Raw genomic sequence first — 14336 nt, 5'->3', positions numbered from 1 at the left:
ATTTCCATTCAGAACAACAAGGCTGAGCTCTGTGATTGGCTGCAGGTGTAAAACCTCTGATGTCACAGCCGCCTGCCCAATACTGCCAATCACTGGTCCTATTACAGAAGGACGCTTACATCTTGGTTTCCAGTGCCAGGGCAGACCATGAGTGACAGTAGGTTATTACGCCTCAGATAGCTATTTTTAAAGAGGGTATTCCTAAGTTTGGATGTTATCTCCTATCCATTTGATAGGGGAAAACTTCCCAATTGCTGTGGTCTGACAACTGGGACCCCCACCCATCCCCAGTCCCATGTGAATGGAGTGGTAATTGATCATGCACACTGCCGCTCATTCATTCTTATGGGAGGCCAACCATGTGCAGTGCTTGGCTATCTCTGGTGGTCCCATTAAGAATGAATGGAAGAGTAGAGTGCATAATCGACCAATGCTCCATTCACAAACACTTCTTCAGTGCCCCGGTTCTCGGTATCAGTGGGCGTCCCAAAGGACGGACCACCAGAAATTGGGAGGAATTCCTGTATCCCATGGATAGAGGATAACTTGTGAATACCCCTTTAAGCAATTAAACCCCAAATAAAAATTTTTATTAAGGAAGGACAACCCAAGTAATTATGCCAAATACAATGTTACATAAAACCTAATAAAAAAAATAGGAAATAAAAAATCACTATTGTCATTAAAAAGATATTGTTTCATATTTTACGATGGAAAAGTACAATTTTCCAGCATAAACTATTCTACATAGTTTATCCCAATAACACAGTACAAGAAGGACCTCTTTTCATTGGAATTAGAGTTGAGCGACTTTGGTCGGATCGGGTTTCATGAAACAAAATTTGTTTCAGATGAAACTGGTCCGACTAGGGCAAAAAAAGTCGGAGTTTTGCCCAAAACCCGACCCCAATGCAAGTCAATGGGGAATAAAAGTCGGCATTGAGTGGATCAATGTCATCCGCTCAATGACGACTTTTATTTCCCATTGACTTGCATTGGGGTCGGGTTTCGGACGAAACTCCAACTTTTTTTTGCCCTAGTCGGACCAGTTTCATCTGAAACAAATTTTGTTTCATGAAACCCGATCCGACTAAAGTCTCTCAACTCTAATTGGAATAATATATGAATTGTATGATGATACCATGTATTCAGCAGCCAAAGTGCTTCATATCTCCAGAAACATGCTATTATCACAGTAAGATACTTCATTACATTTACGATAATTTATAACAGGGTCAAAATGGAAGTCCTCCATACCTTCTGACAATACCTCTCCATAGTTGGGCACCTGTAAAATGAAACATCAGAGATTATGTCATGTTAAGAAAAATGGACTATGACACTATGACTATAGTATTCATGTGACAATTGGGTACGTTCACACCTGCTGGGGGAGTTGCTGCAAATTATTCACATAGATCACCGCATGGACAAAGCCATGATGGAAAACATGCAGAAAAGTGACATGGATTAACCTGCAGTGTAGACACTTAATTCTGCAATATGTACATTTATGTTGGATTCGACTTTTTTGCAAATTTTCACTGTTCAAAGATTTAGGCTATGTGCACACGTTGCGGATACCGCTGCGGGTTTTTCCACGCGGAAACGCAGGTAAAGTGACCTGCGGTTTTCCTGCGGTTTCGTCTGTGGTTTTGCCCTGCGGTTTCACACCTCTACTATGGTAAAGGTATGAAACCGCTGCGGAATCCGCACAAACAATTGACATGCTGCGGTTTGTAAACCGCAGCAAAACCGCACGGAAAAATCCGCACCGTCAGCACAGCGTTCTTGAAACCCCATAGGGTTTCATTGTACTGTACACGGTCAGCGGAACTGCTGCGTTTCCGCAGGGCCGGAAACGCAGCAGAATCCGCAACGTGTGCACATAGCCTTAGTGAAAATCAAATACTTTTTCCAGTGTAATCTTCAGGCCCACAAGTTTTAAAAAACATACCTTACTATGTTTAAAAAAAACAAAACTCTATACTTATTTTTTCTGCTGCGACACTGGCCTGGTACCCGGATGTGTCATCAAGTATAACAAGGGCATTAGCAAAATGATAGCAGGTGAGAGGAGAATGCTTCTTGTAATCTACACAATTAGCTTGTTTTCCCAGGGAAATCCACAGTGGATATTTAAAGTCCCTAGGTAACAAAAGCCCACTCCCCTGGAGATCACGGTGTGAATGGGAAGATACACAGTGTCTTATCTGTTTGTATTATGGCTTGTTCAGTTTTCACACATACCTGAGACAATTCACATTCAAGTGAATGTGTGTATGCACATGTCAGTGTATTTCCATGGACCGTGTGTCTGTGGCACACAGATGACGGGGGATCTTCTCTGCCACATTAGGTCATTTATTTATGCACATTTGTCAGTTTATTGATTGACCTGTTACCCTTATCTGCTGCTCTTGTTATTTGTTGCTATGTCTGAGGGGTTAGCCCTTCTGATTGCTATGCACTTTATGTATTTTCTTTAGGAGTCCCTGATATGCATATTTTTATTTACATGCTCAGCCCTTAGGCTATGTGCAAACGTAGTTTTCGGTGGTGCGGATTTTTCCGTGCGGATTTTGGAAAAACCGCAGGTCAAAAAGACCTGCGGTTTACCTGCGGTTTCACACCTCTACAATGGAGGAGATGTGAAACCGCAGCGGATTCCGCACAAACAATTGACATGCTGCGGATTGTAACCCGCAGCAAATCCACGCGGAAAAATCTGCAGCATGTGCACAGCGTTTTTTGTTTTACCATTGGAAACAATGGTACTGTACAACGCAGCAGAAACTGCTGTGGACCCGCAGGGCCAGAAACGCTGCGGATCCGCAGCAGAATCCGGACTGTGTGCACATAGCCTAAGGGTGTGTGCAGACGCTGCGGAATCCGCTGTGGATTAATCCGCACGGATTTTGCAAAAACCGCAGATAAAACCGCAGGTCAAAAGACCTGCGGATTATCTGCCGTTTAGCCTGCGGTTTGGTCCTGCGGTTTCACCATCTCCACAATGGTGGAGATAGGAAACCGCTGCGGATTCCACAGAAAGAATTGACATGTCAATTCTTTCTGCGGTTTCAAAACCGCAGGAAATCCGCGCGGATTTATCCGCACCGTCTACACAGCGGTTTTTGTTTACCATTCATTTGAATGGTACTGTACACCGGAGCTAAAACTGCTGCGGGTCTGCAGCGGCCAAAACAGCTGCGGAACCGCAGCGGAATCCGCAGCGTGTGCACACACCCTAAGCGACTCTTTTCAGGTTTAATCAGCATAAATTAATTAACCCTTAGGGTCCTGTTTCACATAGTGACACCAGCGATCCCGACAACGATACGACCTGGTAAGGATCGCTGGTGCGTCACTACATGATCGCTAGTAAGCTGTCAAACAGGCAGATCTCTTCACCGACGCAGCAACGATAAGGCGATCCGTATAACGACCTCGGCGGTCGTTGGTACCTTGTCACACAGCAGCTATTCTGAACGACTCACGCCTGCGTCCATGAGTTCTGCATCACCAACGAGGTCGCTCGTCGGCATCAAACACAGCGATGCATGTTGGCCAGCGGGACGCCGACGATCAAAAATGGCCCAGGACATTCGAGCACGATCAGCGATATCCAGCGGGGGGGGGGGGGGATGGTCGCCGCTATGTGACACACGAAGCGAGATCGCTGGCGAGATCGCTGTTGCGTCACAAAATCTATGACGTTAAAGCGATCTAGCTAGCGATCTTGTAATATGAAACGGGGCCTTTACACTGCCAAGCTATTTTCTATGCATCACTTTGATTGGCTATATAAGGAATTTTAGTTTACTATATCTATGTGGCTCACAGATGAACGTTATTTATCCTGATATTGGTATTACAAATTCTTGGCTATTTTGTATAATTTTTTCATTCTTATGACATTAGTCTGGTGAGATAGGGGTTTATGACCTTGTGCAGGCAGTAATTCTTTATGTTTTTGTATCTTCATTTTTTACGTTTTTTTATTATTTATCAATAAAGGTATTCTATTTTATTCAATTTTTTGGCATATGTGTCCTTGCTGTATTAGGATTTGTACTGTATTTGTTTGGAAGTGTCAACAACCTTGGCCACTTGTCTGTAGGTTTACTATAAGGGCTCATACTCACATGCGAGAAACTCGGACGATTCTCGCAAGTCAATACCCGGCACTGTCGCCGGCACTCGTGACCGGAGCGTTCAGCTGCATAGAAATACATGTAGCTGATCGCACTGATCCGATGGCAGGCAGCAGTGCCGGGTATTGAGGTGCAAGACCCGCCCGAGTGTCTCGCATGTGAGTATGAGCCCTAAGGGCTCATACTGACTGGTGCGAAAAGCAGATGAGTGTAATCTGATTAAAAATCGGATTGCACTCTGACCAATGTTAGTCAATGGGTGACATCTCATTTGCGATTTTTTTCTCAGCTGAAATCGGACTGAGAAAAGAAAATCGCAGCATGCTGCAATAAAAAAATCTGACAGCACTCACACCATACAAGTGCTGTCTGATTTATACGCACCGGTGTCCTTTGTAAAAAGCCGGCAATTCATATGCGTCTACTGTCAAATCACACTGACAGCTCAGAAAAGAATAGATAGAATAGATATATACACATAGAATACATAGATATATACATGTCAATGACACCAACACATATATATATATTTATATTAGGCCTCTTTCACACATCCTGCGTTGGAAATCCGGCGTGGTGCGGCGAAAAGAGCCGGATGCGGCTGGGAACGCAGGGTATGCGGCGCAACTTACGGCGCCGGATTAGCTGTAAAGAAGTCGGGGAAGAAAAGCGAGGCCGGTGAGGAGAGCGGGGAAGAAAAGCGAGGCCGGTGAGGAGAGAGAGAGGAAGGAGAGAGCGCTCCGGGCATGCGCACAGGGTCAAATGGTGCATGCGGCGGCCGGATGAGGTGTAACATTGTCCCGCAGAGCCGGGAGGGACGCATCCGGCCATGTCCGGCTTTTTGCACCGGACAAAAAAACGCTGCAGCATGCGTCCTGTCCGGCCGCCGGACGGGAGAATTCTGCTGGATCCGGTAAAAACCAGAACAAACGGAAGCACATGCAGCACAATCCGGCGCATATGCTTCTCAATGAGAAAAAAACGCATCCGGCGTTAAAAAAAATGGATTCGTTTTTTTACACACATGCCGATTAGATACACGGCTGAGTAGACTATTAAATGGTTAAAAAACACACAGACATTAATTAAAAATTATTTTAATGAAATAAAGACACTTAAGGCCCCTTTACATTTAGCGATGCACCAGCGATCCGACCACGATACGACCCGGTCAGGATCGCTGGTGCATCGCTAAATGGTCGCTAGAGAGCTGCCAGACAGGCAGATCTCACTAGCGATGTAGCGACGCAGCAGCGGTCGTTACTTACCTTTCACACGCAGCGATGCGTCCACACGTCGCTTGTCGGCGCCAGCAGGAAGCGCCTGACGAGAAATGGACCCGGCCGATCTCGCGAGATCAGCGACAGACAGAGGGGGAACAGGTCAGAGGTAAGTATCACACATAGCGATATCGCTAGCAATATCGCTGCTGCGTCACAAAATCGGTGACGCTTTAGCGATATTGCTAGCGATATCGCTATGTTTAAAACCCCCTTAAGTTTTTGACCGCATCTTATAGATGCGCATTTTCTGGGGTGTCTGGGGGCAGATTTTTGTAGCCAGGGAGGGGGCCCAAAAACAATGGTCCCTCTCAAGGCTATAAAAATCTGCCCTCACTCACCTGCTTTCCCTCTCTGGTTGCGATTTTACAGCGGGAGCCCACACATTTTTTTTTCAATTAATTAACCCCTTAATTTAACACCTAGACGTCCCAAATTTTACACACAAACCCTAATCTAATTATTAGTTAGGGACATATAAAAAAATACATGAAATGAAATGGTTTACTGTATGTAAACCATGTGTCATATCATGTCGGGTTTTAGAATGATTTTACAAAATCCGGCAATTGAATTAGCGCCTTTTGTTCAATCTTGCTGTGCAATATAAATATATATATAAAATATACATACATATCATATATATAAGATATATAATATATATATATATATATATATATATATATATATAATATATATATAGTGTGTGTGTATATATATATATACAGTGGGGCAAAAAAGTATTTAGTCAGTCAGCAATAGTGCAAGTTCCACCACTTAAAAAGATGAGAGGCGTCTGTAATTTACATCATAGGTAGACCTCAACTATGGGAGACAAACTGAGAAAAAAAAATCCAGAAAATCACATTGATGTAAATTACAGACGCCTCTCATCTTTTTAAGTGGTGGAACTTGCACTATTGCTGACTGACTAAATACTTTTTTGCCCCACTGTATATCTAATATATAAAGCTCAAAGTGTGTATGTATGTGTGTGTGTGTGTGTGTGTTTGTCCGGGATAGGCATCCGCACCGTCGCAGCTACAGCCACAAAATTTGACACAGTCACACGTCTAGACCCCGAGAGTGTCCTAGGCTATGTTGTGAGGCGTTCCAATTCACCAAACAATTTTGCCCCTATCTACATACTGGGGAAAAATTGTGTGCGCTTCAAGCCCCGCCCCTCATTATGATGTCATAATGTCCCTATTTGCATACTGAGGAAACAGTGTGTGCGTATCAAGCCCCGCCCCTTATTATGATGTCACAATGGTTGCCATGGCGACGCTGATGTCATCATAGGTTGCAAGCCCTGCCGCTCATTATGATGTCATAATGGTTGACTATGGGATGGAGGATGTGTGATGGGTATATGGGCACTGGACTATGGGATGGTGGATATGTATGACGGGTATATGGGCACGGGACTATGGGATGGAGGATGTGTGATGGGTATATGGGCACTGGACTATGGGATGGAGGATATGTATGACGGGTATATTGGCACGGGACTATGGGATGGAGGATGTGTGATGGGTATATGGGCACTCGACTATGGGATGAAGGATACGTATGATGGGTATATGGGCACGGGACTATGGGATGGTGGATATGTATGACGGGTATATGGGCACGGGACTATGGGATGGAGGATGTGTGATGGGTATATGGGCACTGGACTATGGGATGGAGGATATGTATGACGGGTATATTGGCACGGGACTATGGGATGGAGGATGTGTGATGGGTATATGGGCACTCGACTATGGGATGAAGGATACGTATGATTGGTATATGGGCACGGGACTATGGGATGGAGGATGTGTGATGGGTATATGGGCATGGGACTATGGGATGGAGGATGTGTGATGGGTATATGGGCACTCGACTATGGGATGGAGGATATGTATGATGGGTATATGGGCACGGGCCTATGGGATGGAGGATGTGTGATGGGTATATGGGCATGGGACTATGGGATGGACGATATGTATGACCGGTATATGGGCACGAGACTATGGGATGGAGGATGTGTGATGGGTATATGGGCACTCGACTATGGGATGGTGAATACGTATGATGGGTATATGGGAACGGGACTATGGGATGGAAGATGTGTGATGGGTATATGGGCATGGGACTATGGGATGGAGGATGTGTGATGGGTATATGGGCACTCGACTATGGGATGGAGGATATGTATGATGGGTATATGGCCACGGGACTATGGGATGGAGGATAATTATAATTTGTTATAACTAACCACAGTTAGTTACTATGCCCGGGCAGCGTCGGGCTCTTCAGCTAGTATATATATATATAATCTATACATATAAAATATATATATGTGACAAATACAATTGCCGTAGTATAGTGTTGCTGTCTATAAATAGGGGGAACCCACACCATTTTGTTCCTTGAAATAATCATTTATTAAATAAATACATACCGTATATACTCGAATATAAGTCGAGATTTTCAGCCCAAAAAATTGGGCTGAAAGTCCCCCTCTCGTCTTATATTCGAGTCATATACAAAGGGGGTCGGAGGGGGCGGGGGTGTCAGGTCATACTTACTTGGCGTGCTATGGGCAGTGTGGGATACCTGGCGTTATCTGCAACCAATTTATCCTATTTTTGTATGACCATTTTGACTATTGTTTGTATATACTTCTGTTTTGAGTCCGGCGCTGCCCGGGCATAGTAACTAACTGTGGTTATAGAAAATTATAATTATCCTCCATCCCATTGTCCCGTGCCCATATACCCATCATACATATCCACGATCCCATAGGCCCATGCCCATATACCCATCATACATATCCTCCATCCCATAGTCGAGTGCCCATATACCCATCACACATCCTCCATCCCATAGTCCCATGCCCATATATCCATCATACATATTCTCCATCCCATAGTCCCATGCCCATATACCCATTATACATCCTCCATCCCATAGTCGAGTGCCCATATACCATCATACATATTCTCCATCCCATAGTCCCATGCCCATATACCCATCATACATCCTCCATCCCATAGTCGAGTGCCCATATACCCATCATACATATTCTCCATCCCATAGTCCCATGCCCATATACCCATCATACATCCTCCATCCCATAGTCGAGTGCCCATATACCCATCATACATATTCTCCATCCCATAGTCCCATGCCCATATATCCATCATACATATTCTCCATCCCATAGTCCCGTGCCCATATTGCCCATATACCCATCATACATATTCGCCATCCCATAGTCGAGTGCCCATATACCCATCACACATCCTTCATCTCATAGTCCCGTGCCCATATACCCATCATACATATCCGCTATCTCATAGTCCCGTGCCCATATACCGTCATACATATCCTCCATCCCATAGTCCCGTGCCCATATACCCATCTCACATCCTCCATCCCATAGTCCTGTGCCCATATACATATCCGCCATCCCATAGTCCAGTGCCCATATACCCATCACACATCCCCCATCCCATAGTCCCGTTCCCATATACCCATCACACATCCTTCATCCCATAGTCCGGTGCCCATATACTCATCACACATCCTCCAATCCATAGTCAACCATTATGACATCATAATGAGCGGCGGCAGGGCTTGCAACCTTTGATGACATCAGCGTCGCCATGGCAACCATTGTGACATCATAATGAGGGGCGGGGCTTGATACGCACACACTGCTTCCCCAGTATGCAAATAGGGGCATTGTGACATCACAATGAGGGGTGGGGCTTGACGCGCACACACTTTTTCCCCCAGTATGTAGATAGGGGCAACATTGTTTGGTGAATTGGAACGCGCGGGGTTAAAATTTCGCCTCACAACATAGCTTAGGACGCTCTCGGGATCCAGACGTGTGACTGTGCCAAATTTTGTTGCTGTAGTTGCGACGGTGCGGATGCCTATCCCGGACATACAAACAAACATACACACACACACACACATACATACACACTTTGAGCTTTATATATTAGATATGAAACTGAAATAGCTGTTGCAAAAACAAATTGTTATAAAGAAAAAAGGTTAACATTAGAGTTGAGCGAAACGGGTCGAACAATTTCAAAAGTCGCCGACTTTTGGCAAAGTCGGGTTTCATGAAACGAAACCCAACCCTAGGATGAGGTCGGCCACGAGGTCGGCGACTTACGCGCCAAAGTCGCGTTTCAAAAGTTTGTTTAGCGCTCTTTTTCAGCCAATCAGGATCCACGGACACTGTGGGCAACGTGATGACATAGGCAGGGGTCGCCACCATCTTTCAGAAGGGCATGCAAGTGATTGGCTTGCTTTGGTGGGCGTCACAGGGGTTATAAAAGGGCGTGCACGCCGACCGCCATCTTACTTCTGCCGATCTTAGCATAGGGAGAGGTTGCTGATTCTGTAGGGAGAGCGTTAGGCAGGGAAGAAGAAAAAAAAAACTGCTTCTGCTGCTAGCGATTTTGCCTGTGCAACACACCAGTCACTGTGTGTGCAGTGCAAGGGGAGGCTATATTGTGGTGGATCAGTGGTGTTGGTTGTTAGGCTGCCTTCTAAGGCTTCCTGACAGCTGCATTGCTGTTTCCCCACTGCTCTGCAAACTGCTTTTTTAAAAGCAATCCCAATTTTTTTTTGTCCTGCTAAGGTACTGAGCGTGCATTTATTCACACCATACAGCGGTGTACGCTCCTCACACAGTACCGTGTAACGGCTGTTATCACAGCCACAGTGAAGCTATCTGTGTGTCACTGTGGAGGACTTGTTCCGTTCTTACAGACCTACACTCTAGGGAGATTCCTATTCTGCCCAATTCTACAATTCACTTTTTTCACACCTGTGCCATCGAGCCTGTGACATAGCGCTCTGATATTCAGTGGGCCTCACACAATCCAAAAGTGTCCAGTGTCCACAAGTGTCTGCAGAAATTCAAAATCTCCCTTATCCTGTAGTCACTTTTTTCACACCTGTGCCATCGAGCCTGTGACATAGCGCTGTGATATTCAGTGGGCCTCACACAATCCAAGTGTCCAGTGTCCACAAGTGTCTGCAGAAATTCAAAATCTCCCTTATCCTGTAGTCACTTTTTTCACACCTGTGCCATCGAGCCTGTGACATAGCGCTGTGATATTCAGTGGGCCTCACACAATCCAAGTGTCCAGTGTCCACAAGTGTCTGCAGAAATTCAAAATCTCCCTTATCCTGTAGTCACTTTTTTCACACCTGTGCCATCGAGCCTGTGACATAGCACTGTGATATTCAGTGGGCCTCACACAATCCAAGTGTCCAGTGTCCACAAGTGTCTGCAGAAATTCAAAATCTCACAGAAATTCAAAATCTCCCTTATCCTGTAGTCACTTTTTTAACACCTGTGCCATCGAGCCTGTGACATAGCACTGTGATATTCAGTGGGCCTCACACAATCCAAGTGTCCAGTGTCCACAAGTGTCTGCAGAAATTCAAAATCTCACAGAAATTCAAAATCTCCCTTATCCTGTAGTCACTTTTTTCACACCTGTGCCATCGAGCCTGTGACATAGCGCTGTGATATTCAGTGGGCCTCACACAATCCAAGTGTCCAGTGTCCACAAGTGTCTGCAGAAATTCAAAATCTCCCTTATCCTGTAGTCACTTTTTTCACACCTGTGCCATCGAGCCTGTGACATAGCACTGTGATATTCAGTGGGCCTCACACAATCCAAGTGTCCAGTGTCCACAAGTGTCTGCAGAAATTCAAAATCTCCCTTATCCTGTAGTCACTTTTTTCACACCTGCTGCATCGAGCCTGTGACATAGCGCTGTGATATTCAGTGGGCCTCACACAATCCAAGTGTCCAGTGTCCACAAGTGTCTGCAGAAATTCAAAATCTCCCTTATCCTGTAGTCACTTTTTTCACACCTGCTGCATCGAGCCTGTGACATAGCGCTGTGATATTCAGTGGGCCTCACACAATCCAAGTGTCCAGTGTCCACAAGTGTCTGCAGAAAATCTAAATCTCCCTTATCCTGTAGTCACTTTTTTCACACCTGTGCCATCGAGCCTGTGACATAGCGCTGTGATATTCAGTGGGCCTCACACAATCCAAGTGTCCAGTGTCCACAAGTGTCTGCAGAAAATCTAAATCTCCCTTATCCTGTAGTCACTTTTTTCACACCTGTGCCATCGAGCCTGTGACATAGCGCTGTGATATTCAGTGGGCCTCACACAATCCAAGTGTCCAGTGTCCACAATTGTCTGCAGAAATTCAAAATCTCACAGAAATTCAAAATCTCCCTTATCCTGTAGTCACTTTTTTCACACCTGTGCCATCGAGCCTGTGACATAGCACTGTGATATTCAGTGGGCCTCACACAATCCAAGTGTCCAGTGTCCACAAGTGTCTGCAGAAATTCAAAATCTCCCTTATCCTGTAGTCACTTTTTTCACACCTGCTGCATCGAGCCTGTGACATAGCGCTGTGATATTCAGTGGGCCTCACACAATCCAAGTGTCCAGTGTCCACAAGTGTCTGCAGAAATTCAAAATCTCCCTTATCCTGTAGTCACTTTTTTCACACCTGTGCCATCGAGCCTGTGACATAGCGCTGTGATATTCAGTGGGCCTCACACAATCCAAGTGTCCAGTGTCCACAAGTGTCTGCAGAAATTCAAAATCTCACAGAAATTCAAAATCTCCCTTATCCTGTAGTCACTTTTTTCACACCTGTGCCATCGAGCCTGTGACATAGCGCTCTGATATTCAGTGGGCCTCACACAATCCAAAAGTGTCCACTAGTGTGTGCAGAAAATCTAAATCTCCCCTGTCCTATAGACACCTTGTACCTTGTTTTACATTACTATATAGTTTGTTGGATTTTGTCTACATTTCTACCAAAAATGAGGAAGGCTGGTGGAAGAGGCCTTGGAATTGGGCGGGGGTTGGCAGCTGGTAATGATGGTGTTGGTGGTGGATCTCATGGTAGTGGCAAACGCAAAATAGGACCGAATGCAGGAGGTGTTGAGCCTGCGTCATCGTCTGGCTCCATAAGGCTTCGAAGGCTTAGTTTTCTAGGAGTTGGCAAACCGCTTTTAACGCCAGAGCATCAGGAAAAAATTTTGTCTTACATTGCTGACTCAGCCTCCAGCTCTATCGCCTCCTCTTCTGAAGTTGTAAAAAGTAAAAGCACTGAGTCGTCATTGGAGGCTCATGTTCATGAACCACACCTTTCCTTGTGTCCTTCACCACAACCAAGATTGAAGGATGACGCAGGCCATACTACTGATTACTCCATGGAGCTGTTTTCACATACCATGCCTGGATTATCAAGTGAAATGGTGAATTACCCAGGCCAAGATGAATCTGACATGGAGTGCACTGATGCACAGCCGCTGATAGATGATTCTGCTGGTACATTCACTCAGAGCACTACATTGTCCACGCAGTGTACAGAGCCAGATTCTGACCCTGATGAGACTCAGGTGCCTCTTCCCGCACACTATACCACCATACACGGTGACACAGAGGAAGGTGCACATGACATTGAAGAGGAGGTGATGGATGACCCAGTTGTTGACCCAGATTGGCATCCATTGGGGGAAGAGGGTGCTGCTTCCAATAGTTCAGATGAGGAGCATCCACAGCAGACATCAACATCGCAACAGCTGTTATCTGGCAGGCCCGGAGCACTCCAAAGACAGGTTCCAAAAATCAAAAGAGTTGCTGGACAGCTTGTCCAGAGGGTCAAAACATCACAGCGTGCTAGGCCGCAAAATGTCTGCCAAAGTAGGAAGAGTGCAATGTGGCACTTTTTTGAACAAAATCCTCATGATCATGCCAAGGTTATCTGTAAGAAGTGCGCAAAGACCTTTAGCCGAGGGAAAAATCTGAAAAATTTGAATACCAGTTGCATGCTTAGACATTTAACCAGCATGCACTTGCAAGCGTGGACACAACACCAAACCTCAAGTGCCACATGTGCAACTGATCACAAAGAAGGTAGTCAGCAACGCTACATTGTTTCCCCCACTGTAAGCCCACCGGTTAGCACAGCAGCAAATGTTGAGGTGTCGTTGCAAGGCCACAGCAGTCAGGGAATCCCACTGTTATATCAACGAAATACTGAATCTAGGCCATCAGAAAGAACACCAACTCCATTACCATCATCAACCCTCTCTCAGTCCGCCCTGTCCACCGCTACTTCTACCATATGCAGCTCTCAAGTCCAGCTCACCCTCCCAGACACTATGAGTAGGTCAAGAAAGTACTCAGTCTCTCATCCGCGTACACTGGGTTTGAACGCCCACATTGCCAAACTAATCTCGTTTGAGATGATGCCCTATCGGTTGGTGGAAAGCGCAGCTTTCCGCGAACTCATGGCCTATGCAGTACCACGCTATGACCTACCCAGTCGCCACTTCTTCTCTCGCAAAGCCATCCCAGCCCTCCACCATCATGTGAAAGACCGCATTGTCCATGCACTCAAGCAGTCAGAGAGTGGAAAGGTGCACCTCACAACTGATGCATGGTCCAGTCGGCATGGCCAGGGCCGTTACGTGTCCATCACTGCGCACTGGGTTAATGTGGTGGATGCAGGGTCCACAGGGGACAGCGGTGGTGGGACAGTGCTGCCTAGCCCACGGTATAGGAAACAGTTGGCTGTAGGCGTTCCACCCTCCTCCTCCTCCTCCTCCAGAAGCGAAAGCTCGTCCACAGAGCGCAGTCGTACGAGCACTCCATCTGCAGCTGCCACTGTTGCACACGAGGTGTCCCCCTATCGAGCAGCTAGTGGAAAGCGTCAGCAGGCTGTGTTGCAGATGATGTGTTTGGGCGACAGACACACCGCCGAGGTGCTGGCCGAGTACTTGAAGCGACAAACTGAGTCATGGCTGGGCAGTGTACATCTTGAGGCAGGCAAGGTAG

General features: G+C 46.0%; 1 protein-coding gene across 3 annotated transcripts in view; it reads right to left on the bottom strand.

Moving 5' to 3' along the window:
* Positions 1-14336, bottom strand: part of RETREG1 (reticulophagy regulator 1) — a 184456-nt gene that overhangs the window by 144458 nt on the left and 25662 nt on the right. For 2 of the 3 annotated variants that reach the window (XM_073569434.1, XM_073569435.1), the window contains exon 3: positions 1258-1288. The exons of the other annotated variant lie outside the window; for it this stretch is intronic. In XM_073569434.1, coding sequence (XP_073425535.1) covers positions 1258-1288 — 31 coding nt within the window. The remainder of the gene's footprint in view (positions 1-1257; positions 1289-14336) is intronic. 3 annotated transcript variants of the gene reach the window in all.

This window comes from Dendrobates tinctorius, unplaced genomic scaffold (assembly GCF_039654945.1).
Source record: "Dendrobates tinctorius isolate UK_male_01 unplaced genomic scaffold, ASM3965494v1 ptg000025l, whole genome shotgun sequence".
Taxonomy (NCBI): domain Eukaryota; kingdom Metazoa; phylum Chordata; class Amphibia; order Anura; family Dendrobatidae; genus Dendrobates; species Dendrobates tinctorius.
This window is presented reverse-complemented; position numbering and strand designations above follow the sequence as displayed.